At 41.6% G+C, this 24894-nt stretch overlaps 1 protein-coding gene across 3 annotated transcripts in view; it reads left to right on the forward strand.

Moving 5' to 3' along the window:
* The window catches only part of fto (FTO alpha-ketoglutarate dependent dioxygenase), a 115205-nt gene extending 93897 nt beyond the window's left edge, over nucleotides 1–21308 (forward strand). For 2 of the 3 annotated variants that reach the window (XM_085427639.1, XM_085427722.1), the window contains 2 exons: nucleotides 19785–19925; nucleotides 20541–21308. In XM_085427639.1, the coding sequence (XP_085283765.1) occupies nucleotides 19785–19925; nucleotides 20541–20557 (158 nt within the window). In that variant the 3' untranslated portion in view covers nucleotides 20558–21308. Of the gene's footprint in view, nucleotides 1–15932; nucleotides 16035–19784; nucleotides 19926–20540 lie in introns of those variants that run through there. The other variant, XR_014914305.1, reaches the window with a different exon arrangement.
* Nucleotides 21309–24894: the final 3586 nt, after the last annotated feature.

Here is a 24894-nt window from a genome sequence, read left to right on the forward strand (position 1 = left end):
AGTCCCATTAATTTCACGTGGGTTCCCTATCACCAGCCACAGATGCCTATAGACACGTAAATGAGTCTCCAGCGAGTGGCGGGCTGCCTCCGCCAGCCAGCTCGGGCCTAATGGTCTGGAAAGCCAGCTTATGTGACGGAAGGAGATGAGGGCCTTATTTACACTGGCACACATTAGTGGATGGATGCTGATTCACTGATTAACACGTCAGCCTTTCCCACATCCCCCCCTCTCATGCCTCCCTCAGTTCACCTCTTTCCTCTGTACCTTCAAACCTTTATGCTCATAGTTACACACAATAATCTGACTATACAAAAAAATGACTTGCATAGCCTTTTTTTCTTTTTGTTTTTCTTCTTCTTGAAATTTACTACACCATTCACAAGCTTATACCGGTAGGCATCTAGTACATACGCTAAAATACACACACACACACACACAACCTTGCCACTCTTGGAAATGCATGGTGGCAGGCTGCTGAGAACAGGGAAGCCATCTGTGAATGATAGCTCCTATGGAAAGATAATGTTTCCCATGCAGCACCGAGTGAGGCGCTGATGGAAGAAGATGACTTTTTGAATGGTTAAGTGGGTAAACGTTAGATCATGGCCACAGTGCTCCCATTTGCCTCACTCACCATCAATCCCTCCCTCTCCCCCTTGCTCTGCCTTTCTCTCTTTTTTCCCGTCTACTAGATTGTTTATTGAAAAAGCACGAGGAGGCCGCCGATAAGAGAGGCAAGGCTAATGCCGTGATTTGTGTCAGTCACGCCGTACAATTTGTTACAATCGCAACACTTATCACAATATAATATGTTTATTCTGGTCAATTAAGTGGCACAGGAAGGCTCCTGCATTTGAAGTGTCACATGCAAGATGGGACGGGGTGAGGGCGATCAAAGGAAATGGAACTAATCTAATTGTACAGCATCTCAAGCTGCTGCCACCTCCGTAGCCCTTGCCATCGCTGTTCGGCTTATAAACTGATGCATTTTGAAGAAAAGAAGGAGACACAACTACAGGTTTACAGAAACAGAGGTGGCTAGGTGCTGATCTGTATCTAACGTGTTTGTTGAACAGATAAAGGCAGGTGCTGCACATGTATACAATCAAACAAAGCAATCTGTTTTGTTTTGGGGAGGTTTTATATCAATTTTTGGCTTCACATATATGCACTTGCTTAGGTGTCATCAAACGTATTTAGACATTCAGTTCAGCACATACAGAGAGACAATGCTTGAAAAGCAAGATTGTAGTGTTTACCATACATATGCTCCGTAAACACAAGAAAGTGCTTGAACTTAGAGCATTTGCATTCAAACACAATCGTACACATCCCTCAGCAAAGAATAGGACATAGATGACATAAATGCAAAGAGTAAAAGTGCAATAAATACCCAAATAATTGTGCTATTACAAAGGTTTACATTTGCAAACAAATATACATATATATATACAAGTACTGTTAATTTAAAATGCAAATACACTCAAAGAATAAATGGTTTATCAGAAGACTTTTTTTCCAGTTATACAACATCATGCACGCACGGTCACACACACAAACACACACACACCTGGACATGTTTTGGCCTAGTCCAACATGGATCCCAAAAGAGTCACAGTATACATAAAAACAGGCCAGGCAGTGAAGGCGGACTGTGTAGCAGACCAGTGCTTCCATCGATCTGAGAGGGTTCATTAGGTAAGTGCTGACATCACAGATTGATGTCTCTTTAAACCAGTGCCTGCTGAGGAGCTGACAAGGAAAATCACCACTATTGACTCCCTTAGTGGTATTTGTGTGTGTGTGTATGCGTGTGCCTTCAACGTATTGTGTGATATGTACACATGCCAGTAAAATGACCATGTGCGTACTAACATTTGGCACACAGCTGTATCTGTTTGTGCCTGTGTGTGAGTGCACAAGTGTGTTTTCCTAGAAGCCACATTACATATCCTTGTCTTTAATGGGCTCCTTGGGTCTAGGTGTTCACCAGTGTTGCCAGTTATACAACCAGCCATGCAGCTAAGGAGCCTGTCAGCCTGTTTCTGCTTTTACGCCACCATGCATCCATTTGCTATCAGAGTAGGAAAGAGATGGAGTGGAAAATGGAGATAAAGAGGAAAGGAAAGAACGTTGCGTGGAGGAGTCATAGAGGGACTGAACAGAATCTCTCCCCATCTATATTTCATCAGCACGTTTAGAAACTCTGTTTGGTAATTATGTTGTGCAAGTTTCTGACTAATTTGCAATCCAGTGAAAACCCTGACATGGGGCAGCTTACATTCCATATGAGAGCTAAATGCTGTTTAGTTCAAATTTAGGAGTTTGGTTTTTAAATTCTTGTCGAGGAACCAAAAAGTTATCTCTATATGTGACCCCAGTTCCCCGAGCCTCTACTTGTCGATTGATTTGAGATGTCGTTTGTATCTGATGCTTTTCTCTAATTAAGATCAGGCTAGAATCGGTGGCATTGAGCGTCTCCACAAACCTATTGATTGGAATGGGGAAGGAGTCGGTGTTTGTGAGGACACAAGTGACAGGAGTGAAACTGCTGGAAACAGCCAGAGCATTAGACACACCAGATTGAGGAGACTGATGGTCCACAGTTTTCCCACTGCTGGTCTTTTTTAGATCACCTCTAGTTCAACTTAAAGTTGAAGTTTTCAAGAAATGTCTGGTGACATGCTGAAGAAGCACAGACAGTAGAATTTTGGTTATGCAACCACAATAGTGAACTTCTACTAATGGAATCATTTTTGACAGCATCAGGCTGATCATCATTTTCAAATTTAATGTTGCATTTACAACACAGAATGATCTGTTAAGTGACTTCTTTTAAGTATCGATCTGCATCTGTTGTGGTACATCAATACTTTGTGGTGAAATGTTAAAGTGGCATTGATGCCTGGATCTCAGTGTCACCTACTCAGCAGTCTTAAGCTCTGATGACGATACAATAAGCATTACCTCCAATAAACACCACGGTACCACATCTTGTAGCTTTAAATGAGCAATTGATTAGTTCCTTTGAAGAATGATGTAATCTCAGTGTTCTCATGTCCATTTAAAATGTGTTTAAGTGATATATAGTTGAGGAGAAACAAAAGAAAGTCACTTTATCTGGCATTAATAGTATCAATACACAACACGATGTCTTGAAGGAAGCAAGAAAAAGTGAAACAACTAGAAAAGTTTTCTTGTACTTTATTTTATCATGAGCTGAGCATAATGCAAAGTGTTAGGATTGAAAAATGTGCAGAACTGAAGGCAAGATTCCCTTCTAGGCCATCACCACCAGAGGCACATCGCTATTGGCTGCCTCCAGGAGATTAAAGAGAATAATTGCCAGCTGATTGGCTGTTTAATATTTCATGGACCTTTGATGCACTGGGTGTTTGTATTACCTTTATCAGCAGGCATAATAATAGGATAGGCTTTGACTCACTTAAGTAAAACAGGCTTTTTCACAGTACAGGAATTGCTACTCTTCTTTTGAGCAAAAATGAACACAATATACTGTCAGTATATTTTTATGGGCTATACAATATGACATATGATCATTTGAACTGATCAATACTATTGGTATCACAGAAAGATGTATATATCTGTCGGCGCATAGGTGTGTGTTTCATATAATTTGTTGATTACACTTTCTAATAAGTACTGAAGATGCAGTGATGGATTTCATCTTACATTGTAACTGCGTATAATATTTATATTTTTCAGTGCTGAATACATAATAAACTGAATAATAATAACCGAATAAAAAATAAACCTCCAGTGTAATTTATGCACAATATATAACGTCTATAACTACTACAACTATAGCAGTTGTGGTACTGCAGTTGAGAGCACACAAGCTGCAACAACAGTAGAACATTTATAGTACTACTACTGTTTATTTCAGGATTGTTCATATTTTCAACAATTTAAAATTTTGGAAATCCTTCTGTCTTAACTCTATACAGTAAAACTAATGTGTTTTACCGACACTTGCATGAGTATGAGCATATATGAGAGAGTATATGAGCTAGATGTGCTAGCTCCACCCAGATCAGGGACAGCTGCCATTGACGGTCCCATGTTCGTACCTCTGCCTGATGACACTAATCTCTTTCTGTAGGTGACCTACCTCCTCTTTCCAAATCTGTCGGCGCATAGGTGTGTGTATGTGTGTGTTTGTGTTGTGTGATGGTTGCCGCGGATGTCTCCTCTGTGGTTCCGCTTCGGAGGTCCAGGAATGGTGAGCTTCTCATGGTTGTCACTTTGAGGTGTGAGAGCAATCATTTCCTTGGACAACAGTCCCATCCTCATCCCTGCTTCCCGCCTGCTCGGATTAGTTCCTCTTGCTAAGAAAATTTGCATCCAGAATATTTTCTCCTAATTTATTTTTTCACTATATTTCCAGTTTTCTTTTCTTTCTTTCTTTTTTTTTCTTCCATCTGTGTCTCTTTCACTGCCCTTCTCTGTTTCCTTTCTCCTTGTTTTCCCCTGGACGCTGTAGAGCATTTTATTACAGTTGTCAGAAGGAGTAACAATTCTATTGTGGGGTGATTACAACAGGGTGTTTTACCCACAGATCACCAGAGCAATTAAAATCTGTAAATAAGGCTACCCATGATGCCTCAGTCCAAACAATGGGGTCCCATAGGAAGTGTTTGTTTGAAGGAGAACAGTGGAAGTGAGTTTCTCTTCCTTTTACTCTCACTCTCTCTCTCTCTCTGTTTCTCTCCCTCATTAATTAGGATATGCTCCTTCAACCCAACATGACTGTGTCGATGGGCAGCTCTGCACAATCAGTGTGACACATATTTCAGACACAAGATGAAGTTGTTTACTTTTGTGTCAGACCATGCATTGCGCCACTACACTTTTGTTTTGCAGAATGGAAGAGACAATGCAGGCCTAATTGTGCCAGTTACAGCTGTTAGGGAGAGGAAAGAGAAAGACTTGTGCCAGCTACTGTGAAAAGGAAAGTAGGGACTCTCTTGTGCATCTGTGTCTGACACCCGTGCAAACAACACTTACGATAAGGATGTTTTAATGATAACTCTCACAAATTTTTGTTGTATGTTGGTTTTGAGCGCTATTTAAGTAATCTGAGAAAATACCAATTGGCAAAAAAAGAATCAGTCTGACTATGACTCTTAAGTTGAAAGTCCCTTAACTCCTGTCATGTCATTTGGCCTGTATTTCTTCCAATCACTTGGCAGTGTATCACAATTGTGCCCTGCCATAGTCAAAGGACAGTTCTGCCAGGTAATGTCATATTATTTCAGTGAACAGTTGCATTAGGAATCAAGCTATCCATCAGCACAGAGGGATACTGTAATTCCAGTTTAGCCTTTAAACCTGGGTTGTTGTTAACTACCTGGTTCACAGCAGTGCATAAAGTGATGCAAGCACTCTAAATGACTTCTTAATGTTTCTTTTCTTTGTAGAGACAAAAGAGCTCTTTGTAGTTTTGTGGGAAGACATGTGGAACATGTCATGTATTTCGTGTCAGGATGTGTGTGTATCGCTTCCGCAACCGCCCCCACCCCACTTCATAAATTACTCACAATTGGAGTTTGGGCAGGTTGGTAAAGGAACCAGATAGATAGAAAGAGGACGACCGTGGGAGTATTGCAGCTCAACACAGCACCATGATGATGCCAGACTCCAGAGGCCTAACCAGAGGCTATATGCCTTATCAAGATCCTGTTTACAGTCAGCCAAAGAAGCTACCAGCCACCCATTTCCATAATGCTGCCTGCGGTCCTCCGCGGAAACTAATTTATCTGTGCCGGAGATGCACCATGATGTTGCCTGTTCTGCACCTCTCTCACTTTGTATTCTGTATGTTGTGTTTCTTTCTTTTGTTTCTATCTGGGGGTTTTTCCCTTTCTCATCTTATCCTCGCTCCTTATTTACTGTTTCTTTTTTTTCTAACTCTTGATGAACTACTTTTTTTCTTGCCTTTCTTCCAGCCATAACCCCTTAATTCTGTCTTTTTCTATCTATTTGAATCACTTATTGCTACCCAACACAGTATATATAACACATCAGCTTAATTTTTGATAAGGATGGGCGAAGAATTAAAAGCAAAATCAATAAATAAAAAGAGAGTTGCTGCTTAGAGAGATCCAAGAGTCAGTAATTAAACCCATACAAAATTTAACTGAATGGAACTAAATATATGGCACTGCCCGCTTGTGTATTTGTGATCTTGTTTTTACACTCTTGTTATACCCATCTCTGTGTGAGTCTGCCATCTTCAGCTTTCCTCCTTGTACTTTTTTTTATCATATGTTTGTGCCAATTTTTTTCAGCTTGAGCCACTTGTGTAGTTGCCATGTTCCTGTGCCTGTACATCAGTGAGCATCTGCTCTTTAAACAAGGTCCCTATGGCCTCAAATGTCAGACCAAGCAGCTGCCAGACAAGTGCATTGTGCAGCAGGCTTGTGTTTTGCCTCCTCCCATCCCTCCACTTCATGTTCTGTGATGTTAACTGTGATTGAAAGTAAGTAGGCAGCAGCAACTGGAGGAGGAATGATGAGAAAGGTCTCTGTTTTTAAAGAATTCTGTTCTTGCAGTACTGGACGGCTGTTCTCCGGGGCTTTTGGCCAGGTGGGAGTAGGCGTTATGTTGTGCATTAGGAACAGCTTCCTCTGCCCCCTTGTGTGAAAGACCACTGCAATGGAAAGCCATTTGTAGTTCATCAATGCTGAGGTCCATGTACTATAGATTATCAGGGGACAAACAGCATGTGCACTTGAATCTCATGTGTGCACATGTTTGAATATGGTTCTGTATGCTCTTGTACACAGATTGTTGATTCCCTGCTGTTTATCATAGTATGGCTAGTGCAATAATATGTCACTGGATGCCCGTTTCAGAGTATACATTGTTTTGTGTATTTCTTTGTGTGATCAAGTAGTCACAGGGTGTGAGCACTGATGCGGAAGAGATGGAGGGTGAAGAGACAAGCAGGTACCCCCCTGGAGGGACCTTGGGGGCATCAGGCCAGGGGTAGCCCCTCTAGCTCCCTCACAGCACACTCTGGTTTGCTCTCAGACACTGCTATTGATTTGTCCACTAGATAAGACCACAGGTTAGCTGCTCTACTAAGTATTGCTCTTTTCACCTCCCTTTGGCTGCAAACAAATCCTGGAGACTGGTTCCATTTGATGTTAGCTGATGTTCCTTTAGACTTTTTTTTTCTACCAACACTACTTAACCATGGCATAAAGCAGGTATAAGCCATCACAGGGCACTGTGAGACTCACTCTTGCCCCATAAATGACCCAACCCTAAACTAGCATACTTCTCTATTGTCTTATCCTGAAGCTGTAGGAAGCCATAAGTTCAATTCTGTGGCAGGTCTACAAGCTGTGAGAAAAGGGACTTTAGCTGTCAATCAATCCGCCTTCATTTCAGGATGCCAGAAAGTACAAATTCTGTGTTAATTCAAGCCTAAAGTAGATTAGTCCAAACCGTAAGTTGAAATTGTGCCTGTACTTTGGTATATGTGATCAACATGTGCAGCAAAGTGTAAGGTTTGAACCTGACAGATTTAGATGGGAGCCAAGGCAACTCTTGATCAGCCTAAGACAGTTCATCTCATTGCCAAGTTCTTATGTGATCGGAAGTCAGTCGGCAGCACCTCAGTGCTCACTGACAGATGGATGAATCAAGTCTTCAAAAGGCTTCATCGATGACACATTAACATGAGCCGAGCTTCCTAGAGGACTCTGAATTCTGAGCTGTCACAGGTGGCAGATGAGATAAAGCTACTATGCCGCTCTGCTTGTTTCGTAACATAACCTAACTCATGTTGAGAAAAAAAAGTTGGCACCTGCTTGACATCAATTAAAAAGCAGTTTGAGATGTGAGGGATGGCTGTTGTAGCATGTCTTGTATTTTTAATTAAAACAACCTCCTCTGAGTCATCATCAGCTTTTCATGTGTCCGAAGTCAGAACAGGTGTGAAGGTAAAACAAAGAACAGTGAAGAAAAGGAATACCACAAGGGTGTGGGTGTAACATAACTTCCCACGCATCGTAAGCCAGTATGTCCTTACAAGACATTGCAACATGCTTTATCATTGTTAATCAGAAAACTGCAGTGTAGGACAGCAAAATACCAGCTTGTCATATTGTTTGTTTTTCTTTTGCTCTTAGTTACGTGTCATTTATCATGGCAGAGAGCCAGAACTGTTAGTGTGTGGTAAACTGGTTCTCTCTTGGATGAGAAATTGAGGCTGTTACCAGCAATGTCAGTAGCTGAGGGTTGCATGCAAAATTTAACTGAATGGAACAGGCATCATGAAGGATATCAATAATTTTGAATGGTAAATTTTTAGACTACGAGATATTTTCTGGTGCAGTGGCATAGTTACAAATGTACTGCCTTTTTCTCTCCGATGCATTGCAGCAATTTGTCAAGACATAACAAAAGCTGCCAAAAGTAACAGCTCAGATGCTGTAGTTTGAACACAATTAAAATAATAAAATAATAATGTGACCAGTAGAACCATAAAGCATTTTACTAACCTTTGATCCAATTTTTACTGGACTCTTATTAAATCAGAATCAGAATACTTTATTCATCCCTGAGGAAATTATGTAACAACTGAAACAGAATGCATGCCGATTGACTCATGCGCACAACAAAAGATAATGGAGAAGCACCGAAACTCATAATAGTTTGAATCAAAACTGGAAGCATTTTACACATGACAACCCGGGGGCGATCGTGGCTCAAGAGTTGGGAGTTCGCCTTGTAATCGGAAGGTTGACGGTTCGAGCCCCGGCTTGGACAGTCTCGGTCGTTGTGTCCTTGGGCAAGACGCTTCACCCGTTGCCTACTGGTGGTGGTCAGAGGGCCCGGTGGCGCCAGTGTCCGGCAGCCTCGCCTCTGTCAGTGCGCCCCAGGGTGGCTGTGGCTACAATGTAGCTTGCCATCACCAGTGTGTGAATGTGTGTGTGAATGGGTGGATGACAGGTTGTGCAAAGCGCTTTGGGGTCCTTAGGGACTAGAAAAGCGCTATATAAATACAGGCCATTTACCATTTAACCCAAAGTGTCCAAAATTCCAGTACGTCTTAAAAAGCAGCAAAAACAAAACAGAAAACATGGAAGGTATTAAAAAGAAAGAATTACATCAGTCACTGATACTAACACTACCTAAAATGTGTAATTAATATGATAATTAAATGCAGTCAAAGGATCATGGCAAGTACTGCTGCTAAAAATCATGCCACCCTGCTCGACCCTTTTGTTTAAAGTGTTATCATATCTACCATCTGCATAGAAATTGATTGATATATTAATCTTCTGTAAAACTGTAGAGACGCTACTTATTGAAATATGGAGAATGCTTTTGACCTGCACTCAAAAAACTCTGTTTTAACATTCCACTTTATATGAGACTCTTAGCTACTCATAGCTGCAACTTTTTATCTACTTATCAATAGCACTTACCTGCAACATGAATGGGGAGGACAGGGACTAATTGCAGGGACAAATGTTCCTGACTGTGGGGTTTGTAGTTGTCTGGGCCTAGTCCAGGCCCTGTTTATCTCAACCTCTGTTGGCAGTCATACACACACCACACGCACTATGCTCTGATTTAACCAGAGGCAAAGCCCTCGCAAACCCTCACTCTTTCTCATCAAAGATTCATAAAGGCAAGGTTCTCAATGATTTTCTGTCTCTTCCCGTATTCACAGCTTGTTGTCCTCACCCTCCCTGTCTCCTGCCAGTCAGACAGCGGAAGTCAGACGGAATTACAGCTGAAGTGGCCGCTGGCTCTGTGTGCGTGTGTATGTGTCTATACGTGAATGTTGGTTTCTGTGGGTTTATGGCATGTGTGCTTGCACTGGTAGGCGTTAGGTGCAGAAACGGGGTAGCACATGGTCACAAAGGCAAGGACACGGATGGACAGTGCCATGTTGATGTTGTACTAAAAATGTTAGTAGCCCCCATGTGGGGAAAAGAGTTAGTCCCCACCCTCTCTTCTCTTCCCCTCATTCACTCCTTCCGCTGTTCTTTGTCTTCCTTTCCAACCCCTGAGCCCTGTGTGCTGTGGCAGCTTCCACACTGGATCTAAAACTAGCTCAATCAGAGCCCCACTCACCATGCCCAGGGCACACCATCTGTAGCCCTCTGAGTCCTTCCGTGTGTGTGTGTGTGTGTGTGTGTGTGTGTGTGTGTGTGTGTGTGTGTGTGTGACTATGTCAGTGTGTATTTACCTCCCTATTTATGTGTGTGTCCATTTGTGCGCAAGCTTAGAAGCATGAGTGTGAGTATGTGTGTCTGCAAACCCAAAGCACCGTGCCTCAGCCTGTTAGTCTTGGTACTTACCAGGCTTAGCCAGATGAGGGCCACTCAGCCTGGATCTAATTCCTTCGACTCTGGCAGCACTTCACTCCTGGCTCTTTTTGCCTCTCAAGTGTGCATCTGTGACCTTGGCTGACATCAGCGAGGGTTAAACTGTGGACTTGGAGATGTGGCCACAGTGATTGAGCTGTAAGCTAGTTTCTGGATCAGAGCTTCCGAACAGCCATCTGGGTGTCTGTGGGGCTCAGAAAGAGGTTATCCCTCTCTTACACCCCACAGCTGACCCTGGATCAGCTGTGACAGCAGAGAATTTAGTATGAAGCATCCTCGCTGGGATAGGTGGTACACAGTGGGGATGTTTGTGGAGTGAAAAAAATCATTAAGAGGGGAAACTAATAAAGTTGATCTCTGTTACCATGTTAGCCGTAATCCCTGTGCTTTTATTATGAAGAAGTCTGCTCATCACCTTTGATGTCTTTGTGGCAGATAGCCCAACCTGTATTGGCTTCAGCTCTTATTTTTTCTTTGTAACTGCTTGAACAATGAACATCACATGCATATTTCTTTTTTCACACACCAATAAAACTATGACTAAGGGTTAGGTTCTATGAAACACAGTCCTCAGTTTTGCCAGTGTGGTAGTTATTACACTGTGTACCGATATTGTCAATACAAACAGAATATAATTAAGTACCTGTTAGACCACAAAGCACTTCTTTTTCAACACCCAGAACACATTTCAATGAGTGATTCACATCATCATGCATCAACTTATCTACATAGACAGGTACTTGAATAGTGCCACCCAAACACATGCACCCCATTGTATTGCACTGTGTGAACCTTTTGCATCCTGTTCTGTGCAGTGCCTCAGGGCCTAGCCTGGCTGGTCTTCCAAACAAATTGCTGGCTGTTCACAACGTTTTAAATGCTGAGTCCCTCTAATTACACTATTTACTTAATAGGGTGAAACAAAACTCGTGTTCACGCAGCAGGAGTACCAGGTGATGCAGAAGTTCAAACACCTGGCGAAAAGCACTCCTCTGGCACGGATGCACAGTATACACATGTGCATGCATGAATGCACACACACACTCACATACTGTGATGCAAATACTAGAGGTTTCTTTCATGGTTGGATTAGACACTTTACCAACTTTTGGAATTTTTTTTTGTTCATACTTTCTTGTTTACTGTGGGAAAAGGCATCTGGAAAAGTGTAGCTCATTAGTTACTGTATACCCAGTCTGACATTTTCGGAATTAGTTCTTCCTCTACTGTAAACAGAGTGAGTAATGCCCATATGGGAATGTGTGCATCATCTCCTACTTTGTGCTACTCCTTTGTTTGTTCATTTTAAAGGTTACACAAAAATGGCAGATATGTTTACCAAATATAAAAAAAAATCCTGCTTTTAATGCTGTATGCATACAGCATTAAAAACAAGCACTTTGCTGTTTGTTTTTGTAGGAACTTTTCAATGATTGTCACATTATAGCCTATTCCTGGACTAGACTAGTTTATGAGTTTGAAGATTTATGACTGTTTCAGTGGGGCGTGTTTACGATCACTGGTTTGCTGTGCCTATTATGTGATCTCATTATGACAAGCTGTGTCAACATTGATGTGACAGTTTAAATGCAGTTTTAACAAAATGTAATATTTATCCAAATATGTTTCCTGCGCTTGAAAAGTTGCTCGTTTGTTCCCATGCTTTGTTTAAAGAGGATAGCAAAGTCACTTTCTTTCTTTAAAGAACTGGAATATACCCATTTATGAAACCCAATATCTGTTGTGCAACTGTTTGAAAACTTCTATCTCACAGTTGTGCTTTAAACAAAGACTCCAAAACTTAACAACACATCCCCTAGAGAAAGAAGGATGACTTGTATCTAGGCAATTTAGGTTACAATACACTATAATTAGCTTTGCTAAGTTGACCCTGCCATTGTCACCTGAAGACAGGTGGGAATTGTGCCTAGGCTGAAACAAACTTATCATATGACTGGGGTCAGGTATTGTCCAGTGGCTCAGTTGTATTGCTTTTGAGGCAAGCCTCATTCATCATCAGCTTTATTGCACCATTCAGATGATGCCCACAAGGCACTAACACTTGGCCAAGAGGGAGGGAGCATACAGTGCAGGGTAGGGAGGGATAAGGGTTAAAAATGATTGTTTTACAAGATCACTTTCCGCACAACAAGTTTTCACAGCAATGGTATGCCATTTCTCTGAAAAGCTAAGAGTTACCGCTCCCAATGCCACATTAACCATCTTCCGTATTCCATGACAGCAGATTTATAGCCTTCCAACGGCGAGCTGCGAAAAAGTGCAATTGCTCGCAGGCTTGTAACCTCTTTACCCTCGTCATCAAGTCCCCTTGTTGCTCCATTTTCTCTCCTGGGCTTCATAAATAAACAGCATCATCAAGAAAAACTTTTAGTGTCTTTTCACAACCATCTCTAATTGGTTTTGCATGTATACATAGAAATGTTTCAACCTGGTATTTAGCCACGTGTAACTGATTTTGGTCCATGTGTTCAGCTAGGCCAGCATTCCTGCATAGTGTTAGCTTTGTGGTATTACTAAAAGTGATCAGAATGAACTTTTTTTTCTTTGATTTGCTTTGTATTTTTTACTTTTCTTCCTGTTGAACAATTTTGTATCCTGGTACAAGTAGGCCACAGCTCCTCTCATTCCTCTCTGGACAACCAGTCAACGTGGAGCATGCAAAACAGATATATAACCTTTATTTTCCTGTTGCTGTTTCTCTAGCTCTCTAGCTCTCTCTCTCTCTCCCACACACACACACACACACACACACACACACACACACACAATTTCTCTCTGTGAAGTTCTCTCACAGACATTGACACACAAATGCACACAGCCTTAAGCGGTGATCTGTCTCTTCAACCCTTGCCGGAAAAGAAACGGCCAGGAGGATCCTCTCTGTTTGTCCTAAAACTCCCTCTTTTTTTTTTTTTTTTTTTATTGGAACCTGTTTGCATTTGAACAATAGTTGTCTCCTCATAAATTTTGCGCCTGTGTTGACATTAGACCACATTCCATCCCATTGCCTGAGGAGGAGAAAGAGCAGGCCAGGGTGTTTGGTAATTTGTTACACTGTTAAGCACCTAATGGACATCCACCTGGTTTTTGAGAGTAGTAGCTGTAGTTCAGGGGCTTGCCTCTGTTGTACCTCAAGACTGCAATAGTATTTTATTGCTGCCAATTATGAAGTCTGTTTAGAGGCTACCTAACTCTGTGTGTGTTTTTGTGTTACATCTGGTTCTCCCTGCTCTAAATGGGGCAGCCAGCCAAACCACATCAAACAATTAGGGTGTGAAGCAGGTACAGACTGTGCAGGTATAACAAAACTTCCCTGTTTCTGTTGTTGACTTCAAGTAACTCTACTAAAAGTACATGGGCCGATGAAAGCTCACGGTCCTGTGTTTCCAACTGGCTGGGGATACCAGTAATGAGCCTTATTTGTTTCATGTGGTTTAATGAACAGTCCAGACTGCAGCTGGCAAGAGGGAGACCTCACAGAGTTTGAGGAAGGTACCCGTGTTCCCTGGCAGAATCATTGTTCCCAGCACCAGCAGAGCCATTGTGGCACGTGAGTGGGTGGGTGTGTTGAAAGGGCCACGCGGCACCCACTTTATCTTTTGCCCCTCCTTCTTGCTCATGCAATTTTGCGTGGTTTCTGCAACCATTAATTAAAGGGGAAAAGAGTGCATCAGATGTTAGTTTTATTAGCCTAGGCTCCTTAGAGGGAATCAAAATGAAAGGAACATATGTCATGCATTTGATGATGCCCCTCCCTCTCCATTTCTCTCCCCACAATTGCCCACCTCACACATTCACAAAGTGTACAGTCAGCAGCTGTCTGCAGACACAATAGCATTTGATTGATCCTGAGGAAACGGTTAAGACGCTGCCCTACCCACGCTTTCTTTCTGGCTGGCTGGCTCACATTTTGCACCACTTTACATTTAACGCTGAATGTGGCAGTGATTGGGATAATAGGATGGTGGTTAGGGATCTAAGGCACTGTTCACGCTCTAATGAGGACAGTCCTCAGAGCACCCAGGACCTTGGAGTCCTGGGTGGTGTATGTTGAGATCTAAAGCCTGACACTTAACAGGTTGGACGTTGTTCTGAAAATTATGCCCCTGTTATACTGGCCTCTACACAACATCATTAACAGAAAATTTCCAAGAAAAAGTTTGTGCACCCTTTGCATTTTCCAGTTAATTACTTGTAACCTTAATCTGATCTTAATCTAAGCAATCTTAATCTAAGCAATCTTAATGTAATATGTAAACCACTGTGCCAGTAACTTTTCAAAAGCTACTTTGAGCCACTTGTTACAATAAAGAGATGTGATTGATAATATTAGTTGCAGACATGTCCTTCTCTATCCAATACATATGGAAAGTTTTCCACATTTTGTTATATTTCAGGATTTAAGAATCTTTTTGACATGGATTAGTTTACCAACAGTGTTCCACAATTACATCACAAAAATAAGGTTTTTGTAATATTTTACTAATTTGCTAAAATGAGAGGCTGAAATATCCCATTTCCATTATTAGTACTTGAATAAAGTACCTTTGGTGGTAGCAGCCTCGAGTCTCCTTGCACATTAAGCTGCAAGCTTAGCAAACCTTTTGTTGGAGGTTTCCACCTATTTTCTTGAAAGAATTTCTGTAACCAAATTTGATAACATGTTGATTCACAGCCATTCTCAGGTCTCCTCAGAAATATTCCTTTGAGTTCAAGTCCAGTGTTTGGCTTAGACGCCCCAAGACTACTGCAATGCTTTGTTTATGGAAGACAGTCTTTAGATTTCAACAAGGTTATTCCTGTGGAATAATCTTGTTGTTCATTTTTTCATCCTTGTCTCATTAATAGGTTTACTTAAATCTTGCCAGGATAAGATTCATACCAAAAAAAAGATTGATGTCAGTGGAAAGACAGCAGTGAAAGAAACCACAAAAGAAAGAAACCACAAAAAAGGTTAGAACCACTGCAACACAGCTCAGGTTTGTGCAAGATTGCCTTGATCTTCTAGGGAAATGTGCTGACTGCAGATGAAAAAAAAAAAGATGGATTTTTTTTTTCTTTTTTGTTAGAAAAATGCAGGTACATTCAGATTTTCATTTACCTTTAACAGCCTGTTCCATAACCGATTGCTCAATATGTTTAATAGAAACATGAAAGGTACAACAGCGTGTTATTAGTTTAGTCAGATCTTCTATAATTAGGATTTGGAAGATCACATCACTGCTGATGAGAAATTCTCTTAATTCCAAAGATATACCAAACTGTCTGTTGCCCTTGCAGCTTGCAAAACACAGCACATGAATAAATACTGTCTGCCCATATCTCTTAGCCATTATACCGTATCAAATCACATACAAAGACAGATGTGCTTAATCACTCATTTCTTACACAATATTGTATATATAGAATGTAGATGGATAATATACTTCTTTCTTCTCACTCCTTGGGACTTGATTGCATGCCTTACCTTCAGGGGCAGGCTGATTTATGAGACACATGCCTGTTTTTTCATGACTTCTTTGATTGCATTCTCAGCTATCGGGCACATAGGCTGCCAAAACCATAAAAATTCACACCTGCACAGAACTCCTAGTCAGATGAACATCAGGCAAAGCATGGGGAAGCAGGTGATCTGAGGTATGCTGTTTCCCTTGATCATAATCGCAATGACATGATTGATTGATGTTCATTGTATCTTTACAAAAGCCTTCTTTTTAGGTCCAGTTTGAACGTTGCGTAGGGCTTGGCACACGCTTTGGTCGTGAATCTCGGTACACCACCCATTCTAATACTGTTCTCTAAGCTTGTGTTTTTCTTTTAGTTGCTAACGATACAAATATGAAAAGTAGGAAAAATATAACTTCAAGTTCTCACAAGTTTTAAAAAGATATCTGCCATTGCCTAATCATGTCCTGAATGTACCGAATCAAACAGCCCAAGCTGTCTATTCCCATGTCATTACAAATGACCTTCTGTAGAAATAATGCAATAAGTGTTGTCTCCTATCTACATTCTCTGGGTACTTTTTCACTTGCCCTGACACAATTGTGCATTTATCAGTGTAATTGCATGAGTCGGAAGCACTGATGTTGTCTATTAGGCGGATTTCCATCCTGTTAAGAGCAGAGGGCCTTTTAATGTATGGCCCTGGTTGAGTGTACTGCTACACAATTACACACTGGCCAGAGATTGAGTGGGCTGATGATGCTGTTGATTGGGATGGTGCTGATGGCAGTGATGATATTGGACCACCCTGCACTCTTCTAACAAGCCTTTCAGAGAGCATCTAAGAGGGAAACAACAAAGTGAAACTGAGGTTAATCATTTTATTTACTCCCTTTTTCTCTCCCTCTCGTTCCCCTACCTCTCCTTCTGCCTTTCCTTTCTTTAACCAAGTGATGGAGCTCGGACCATGGAGCGGGGGGGAGGAAATCGATAGGGAGCGCATTACAGTAAAACGTATTGATTAGGAGACCTGCGAGCAGTGTGTTGGTCGCAGAGATGGTGGAATGATGCAATGCTTAAAGGAATTTATCCTTTGACTTTTACATTAACCTTTTATTGACTGCTTTGCCTGTCCATAATTAACACTCACTTTAGCTAAAGTGGTTAGTTTGAGCGCAAAGGGGGCTCCAGCCCTTATTGCAGCAAGGGCCGTGGCGCTCCCACCCCAGCCGCAGTTCAAGTGCACTGTACTGCAAGAAGGGAAAGGCCTCTGAAGAATTGAGGCGATAGAATGCTAGATACCTTTCACATTAGCATACCATTTTAGTGGGGGCCTGCTAGGCTATAAGGTTTCAGGGCAAATTGAAATGAGTGATTGTATTGCCAATCTCTCTTGACCGAGCGCCAGATGGGATAGTTAGGCCCATATCTGTCTGGGGTTAATCCATTGGAACAGCCTGGACTCACAAACACAACCTCTCCCTCCTCCACCCACACCCTCACACGCACATACACACCTCTTTGTCTTTGACCTTAACTTTAAGGTGGACTGTTCTGCCATGGGAAAGTCTTTTGGTGAGCCTTGTTTGTACGCCACTGTGGCTTAGACAGAATTTCTAGCAAGAGCCCACGAGAGCTTAAAGCACCTCGCTTGATATTGACTTTTTGTTTGGTTCCATTTTAGCAGTCAGGGGACGGTACTCTGTGAACAGTGATAGACTGTGTAAAAGTGCGTGCTGAATTACCTACACTATATTATCTTTGATAGTCTTCCAGTCTCGATATCTTTTATATCTCTGGTAAACCTGGCACCTTCTATTTGCAAGCTAATGCTGCAAGATCTGTTGTCAAATAAATGCAGTATCTCTGTTGAAGTGAGCTACTCAGTTTTTTTTTTTATTGTATGTAGCCTTTCATTATGAGTCAGGGAAGTAGAGAAGAAGCAAGTGTTTTCTCTCATAGCTCTGGAGTTTGAATACTTAATCACACCAAATCAAAAGCCTGGGTTCCCTTGGTCTATGGTGTCCTCAAGCTGATGTCAGCAGAACCACAGTTTGTGTGTGTGTGTGCATGCTGTCTGGGTCAGTTTGCACTTGCACACTCTGTAGATACGTATGCCAGCCATGTCCCCCTCCTCCTCCTCCTCCTCCTTCTCTGAAGTGGTGCTTCCTTTAATTCGCACCCTAAATAAATGATGAGAACATTTAAACACACGGCTCGTCGCAAAGCCCCAAGGTCGCCTAATCGTATTATTTATGAAGTGATGTGCTACATAATGGTACTTAGTGCATGTTAACAGATGCTATTATCAGGCCCTGATCCAGAGCACAGAAGATATATTGGACAGTGGATGTTAATGCTGCTCCTCACCACCATAATGCAGGAGATCCTTAAAGGGCTAACCGCACCAAAATGCAGCACTTAGGCAGAGGGCCAGTTAAACATTAAGTGGCTCATGTGAATATATATAACCACAAATTGTGGCAGCCCTCGGTTGTCCCCTAACACTTGAACATTCCCTCATCCCATCCACAACCGATCCTCATATCCTGCTGTTCAGCTCTCTGTGGCCCCTCCTTCAGTCACTAACCACAAGGTGGTGGTGACTGTGTGCATTTGTCTGTGTTATGGGTTTGTTCGGGGGGTTTTAGGGTGTGCATAGGGTAAAGAGATATGACAAGACAGACCCTGGCATAATGATTGAATGGAAAATATAACTGACCCCGTTTCTGTAGATAGGAAATCTTAGGTCACTATTCACAAGCACACAAGGACACACTACACACGCAACATACAAATGCCATCCTCCAGCTCTCCCTCTTGCACCTCCAGGTCAGAGGTCACCCTCATCTGTCAAGAAGCAGAGGGAGGGTAGATTTACAATGACAGCAGAGAGCAACACAGAGTCACAGCAGTAAATATTTACACAGGTCTAACAAAAGATGTGGCTAAGGTCTGTAGGGGTTCCAAGCATGGTGGAAATTACAACTAACCTCAGATTGTTAATCATACAAAAATCACGCAGTGACATGAAGAGGCAGGATTTCTCACTGCTCTGTCATTATTGCAACAAGAGAGAGTGATGTTCTTGTGAAAGCATCCTGCAGTGTGTGCCTGTATGTTTGTAAGATGAATGGGGCATTAATCATGATACATGATATCATGGTTTCCCATCACCTTAATGCTGTTGCAACACTTCACTGATGTGTCACATCTCTGTTTTTCTCATCTCCATTCAGTTCAAGTTTTACTGGCTTGGGAGTTTCCAAGTATTTCAGTAGTTTCAAACCAAATTGCATGCAGACACATCATTTAAATGCCCTCAACAATATCTAGTGAAGAGAAAAACATTTCTTTGTTTATTTGTAATAAAACTGCATGCTGTTTCTTTTGTGGATCATACAGAGACAAACTTACTCTCCTGTCCTGCTGGTTCTACCTGGACAAAGTATTACTGTGAGTCATGAAAACAAAAGGAGGCAGAAAACTGTTAAAAAACTTGCTTCTGGTCAAACTCACAATAGAGATTTTGGCTTTAAAAACAAGTTTAAACACACACATGCTCACACACAGACATCATTGCCTAAACAACTTGACTTTTTTTGGAAATTACACCCTTAAATTGCTCTTCATTGACTAGATAAAAACACGATAGAAAGATCTCTGTTTATCTTTGTCTACTAGAGTTCCACCATCATTGACAAGTATTAGTTAGTGTTAGTATTTACTTGTAAACACATCTCATAAAACTTTCAGGTGAAAGCCTGGCTTTGGCAAGCTGTAGTAGGATGCAAATATAAATATAAAAAATAAAAACATGAAGAAAGTTTTGTGAGTGGGGTGAGACGTGGCCTTTTGGTGATGAGTCTCTACCTACTTGTGCTTTAACGGGAGGGAGGAGTAAATGGGATTTTTTTTGTTTCCTGTGTTCTGTCGCCTCAGGTGCCACTCAAGTCTGGCCCAGACATTGCCCCCTGAGGAGGCCCCAGTGGACCGGCCCTTCTGGGGTGTGGATGACCCCAGCATGCCTCTGCCCTTTGATCTGGCTGACATCATTAACAGAGTGGAGTCACTGCTCTGGAGGTGAGTGTAAGATTTGACATGTTGAAATGTGTTTATGTACACACTGAATACATGTATCTATCTCATGCAGCATAGATCTAGTCGCAGAGGATTCACTTATTCATTCATTACCCAGCTGTGGTCATCTGTGAACAATGCTGTTGTTTAATGTTATGTAATATTAGTTAAATTGTCCAAATGATTAAGTAAACCAAATGACGTTAAAATAAATAAATAATTCTAATTGGCGTTGACAGACACTGGTATTTTGGTTTCAGTTTTAAGCTTTGGAATCTCATGCTTTTAAAATGGTATGGATTTGTCACTTCATGCACAACTAGACACCTTACATGTTGTCATACTTTAAATATGCGCACCTGCTCCGCAAGTCGTGTCATAGACCCTTGTAAAAATTGTGAGGAATTTCTTGGAGTTGCTATTTGCATTGGCAAATACATGACATTGGGTGTAATTGGTCTTCCTGTTGGCATGAATCCTAGGTCCTGCTGATTTTGCATGGAGACATCTATAGTCTTTCGTTGACCTGCATCTAAAACACAAGTTAACTTCACATGAGAACTTACACGATATCTGATCAAATTTGACCTCTGTCCATTTCTTCTCTTTCTCTGACAGGATGTAAATATGGATAGAGGAAACAAGGAAGCAAGAAAAAAATGACCCACCAGCTTTTCTGAATGATCCCCACATTAGCTGAGGGGACAGACCAGATTGATTTCCTTTTGATTAGGCCATCTACATCACCCCCGACTCCACCCTCCACTACCCCAGCTGACCCCAGCATCTCAGTCACCTCAACTTGGATTGGCTGGAAGGAAACCAACACAAGAATAGTGCTTCAGTAACATGCTAACAAACGCAATGCTTAGTACCAAGCCTAGTGTCACAACGGTCTAACAAAACATATATGGAACCCGCATTTCAGTGTTAACATACAACATTGTGTTACTATTTATTATTTCAGTGTACTTTGTTACCTAATCTCATGTAACCCAGACATGCTTTTGTCAGTGGATTGTTCTCATTCTCAGTAGTCATAGTACAGTACATACATATATGCTTTCTACTTGTCACACAGTGTTATAATACAGTATAGAATGGTAAGAAAACTCACTTTGCTCACAGGCTATTGCATTCTTCACTTGTGTATAGTGTAACCCTTTTATTGTGTTAAGAAGTGAAATGAGCCAGAAAAGACCAAAGAACGATTATAAGAGGATGGTTATGAATGTCATCCAATGGAGTACATGAAGAATGTGTTGTTAAGTGTTTATGGTGCAGTGGTGTGCTTGTGCCATATTAATGTGTGTGTGTGTGTGTGTGTGTGTGTGTGTGTGTGTGTGTGTGTGTGTGTGTGTGTGTGTGTGTGTGTGTGTGTGTGTGTGTGTGTGTATGCATAAGAGCCTTCACTCTCCCAAATGTCTACATGAAGGCGTGTGTGTACGAATGTGATAGTGTGTGAGCCTGTAGGCAGCCTGCCAGTTGTTTGTTCTTGAAGATGTGCATATGGAGAAACAGAGACTAGCAGCAGGGCCCCTCTGCTACTGCTCTGATGAAAGGCAGCATTGATAGAATGACCCGGAACACAACCGCCGTTTCTCATAATTACAGCTGTTCAATCGCTTTTAATTACTCTTAAAGTGTGTAGAGCACCACATTCCCCTGTAATGCTGCAGGCCATCTAGAGAGTGAGAGAAAGATCCGGCACTTCTGACAAAATCCACATTCAAAAAAGCTAAAAAGGGTGGAAAAGGGGGCCGACGTCAAAGCAGTGTAGCAGCCCTCCTCGTTTGATTTCTTTCTCTATCTAGTTCATGATGAAGTAGAGATGCTGTTTACTATTAAAAATGCAGAATGCACTCCTTTTTTTACTTCTGAAGTTTTTTCCAAGATGTTAATGGTTGCCAAACGCTGTTCTTCTTGCTTCTTCTTTTGCTGCGCCTTTGTTGTTTGTTGTTGTCAGAGAGATTTGTTTGTAGATTGGCAGTAGCTTTGACTTGTTTGAATCACTCTGTGCTCCCTGCGCCACAGCTTGTCTGTCTGAAGCAATAGGAATGGCAGTAAATAAAAAAAACAGTGTTTTATCCAATGATCTCCATTCTTCTCATTTTTTCTAAATTGCAAATGGACAACAAATATGGTGCACATGTTTCTTCATTCGTGTGTGTGAGGTTCAAATGTCAATCGACTGTAGTTTTACTAATATTTTTGACCTTTAAACCAATCCAATCCATGCAGGCATGTGTGTCAATGCCTTCCCACTGGGTTGAAGGTGAGTTACTGAGCTTTGAAGCAGCCACTTTCTAAATACTCAGGATTCCACAAGACAAATAAGGCAGCAATGAGAGAGATCCATAGTGTAATGGTGAAGCTCACTGACAGGAACATGCACGTTATATGCACAGTTGTCCTACCAGTATTTCCTGATAAGTAAGAAGTTAAAAAATCATATTGAAGATGCTTAGAGTGTGAAAAAAGTCCCATTTAGTTTCAGCACAGCACTGTATCCAGAACCTTAAATATAATAAAAACATTTGAATAACAAGATAATAAGCCCAATAATTCTCTATAGACAAAAAAAGGAAGCATTTGTGTCGGGTATTTTTATCTGTTTTCCTCTGACTCAGACCTCAAAGGAAACGGTTTGAGTAGCAGTGCAAACATCTTCTACAACAGATTGATTGATGGATTAACTTGATTGATTGAGTGATGTCATTCCCTGCAACGAAGTGATGGCTAATATTCTGTATTCCACTCTGAAACCTCAACTCCACACCTTTTACAAGCCGCCATCCCAAAGGTTGCTTATGTTAACTACTTCTTGTAGTGGCTGAGTGACTGAGTGATGGATGAGTGTGGAGCGTTCTCCCCTCAGGGGTCGACTGAAAAAGGTCACCACTTGAAGAGACAATTACACAGCACTGGTAAGAGCCACAGGTATGCATTGTTCTGACCGGGGTCAGCCGCCAGCCAAGCAGCCAAGCCACCGTCAATTAGGCCAACAATAGGCGCAGGGAAAGATAAAATAACCAGGTGTGTGGTTGGGAAAGGTATCAGTTTGGGGTCATATCTCAGTCAAATGTTTCAGTGTGTGGCTTGAACGGCTGGGACTGATTGTGGTGTAGTTGAATGATATAAGGGAATGGGTTCAAATTTAAAGATGTCTATATCCAATTATATAGACATATAGACACACACATATATTTCTATATGTGTATAAGTGAGAAATTATTCTACCAATGTCTGCGAAGGACTATTTCTATTAAGAACTAAGGAAATCTGACCTTAACCATGATCTGTTTAGATTACCCTCCGAACAAGTCACAGTCTGTTTGGATGAGGCTTTGTGCATTATCAGTACATGTGCAATGCATGCTAAAAATGTATGTTCAAGAATGAATACATGCATATAAATGACTGAACGTGAGCCTGTACAAAGAAATAGATGTGTGTAATGTATCTGACCCAGTGTGTTTGTGTGTGTGTGTCCAAGGTTCCAGGGTGCTGGTTGTGGTTGGAAGCCCTGAGGCCAGAGAAGCAGTAGTAATTGTAGAAGCACGCTGAAGATAGTATCGCAGCTCTGGGGCGGCTGTCAGCAGTGGGAAGGGCCATGCTCATTTGTCACCAACACAGACAAACACCACTCAACACCGACAAAACACTGACTTGATTGACTACATGTGAAGCAACACAAGCCCTAATGTTTTGCAACTGTTAATTGCACTAAAGGTCATAAAAAAGGCAGGCTGGAGAAGATTCACATCAGCATAAATACAAGGCAGCACATGAAAAGACTGTCACTGTAAATTATGACTTTGACTTTATCACCCTCCATTATTTTCCTGATTATATCCATCTTATTTAGATTTATCAATGGAATTTATATGTTACATGTTACAAAATGTTACTCAATAAGGTCAAGATAAAATACTAGTGTAAAGTCCCTACTGATGTTCAATTTATATAGCTGGGTCTGTGAAAGAGTGAAAGTACTAAAGTGTAAATGTATGAATTTTTAAAGTCTCCTTTCCTTTCTTCTCTCTCCTTTCAGGTCGTGACCAGACCAAACCCAGGCAAAGTGGAGCTGCTAAAATCCGAAGCATCTGATCCTGCAAAGCACCTGTCCTCTCTTTTAGAAGTCTCATCACCACTGACGTCTTCCCAGGCCACAGTTCACTTAGTGTTAGAATGAGAGTGAAGTGATGGGTATGCCATGATGCTGATGTTGATGTAGTCGGGGGCCTGGCAACTGAGCAGCTCTGATGAACAGAGGGTATGTCATGATGAATGTGTGTGTATTTATCTGTGTGTAGATGAAAAGTGCAGAGGCAGTCTTGAGGGAGAGAGAGAGGCCTCGCAGATCAAACAGCAGTCTGATCTAATGTAGAGCATGTTTGTGGGTCGTTGCTGTGGCCCTGGCTCTAGTGACCAGCAGCCCCCCAAATCATCTGTCCTGCAGGACCACAATCTCTTTAGTTCTTCCACTCTCATTTTCAATCTGAAGTGGATGACCCATTTTTTCCTTTCATGCCTCATCTTTACCCGAGTCTTCCTGTACACCTCTGGTTAAGTTTTTCACTCACTGTTCAAAGTTATAGTATCACTCAAGAAGCAAGAAGATCAAAAGTATTTATAGACTAAAGTGCCTGTTCCGCTATGCGATGCGTTTATTTGAAATCACCTGGATTCTTTTAGGGCACCAGTCCAGAGCTGTTTTGGTTGTCAGTGCTCAGCTTTATCTCCTGAATGGTAGTATCATTTCAGCTTCACCTTTAGCTAACTTAAGTTCTTGTTAGTGGTTATTGCGGACAGAACCTAGTGACAAATATTATGTTTGGTATAAACGAAAATATTGCACGTAGCATCACTGCAGGCACATCATCCCCCTCCTCACTGTCTCACCGTAGCACGCACTGAGGCCTGTTTCTCCAGAGTGGTACCAAAGCGTCTCCACTCATACCTGTCTCCC

Source organism: Rhamphochromis longiceps, linkage group LG1 (genome assembly GCF_057381845.1).
Source record: "Rhamphochromis longiceps isolate RC_006_pf linkage group LG1, R_longiceps_female_GT1.1, whole genome shotgun sequence".
Lineage (NCBI taxonomy): Eukaryota > Metazoa > Chordata > Actinopteri > Cichliformes > Cichlidae > Rhamphochromis > Rhamphochromis longiceps.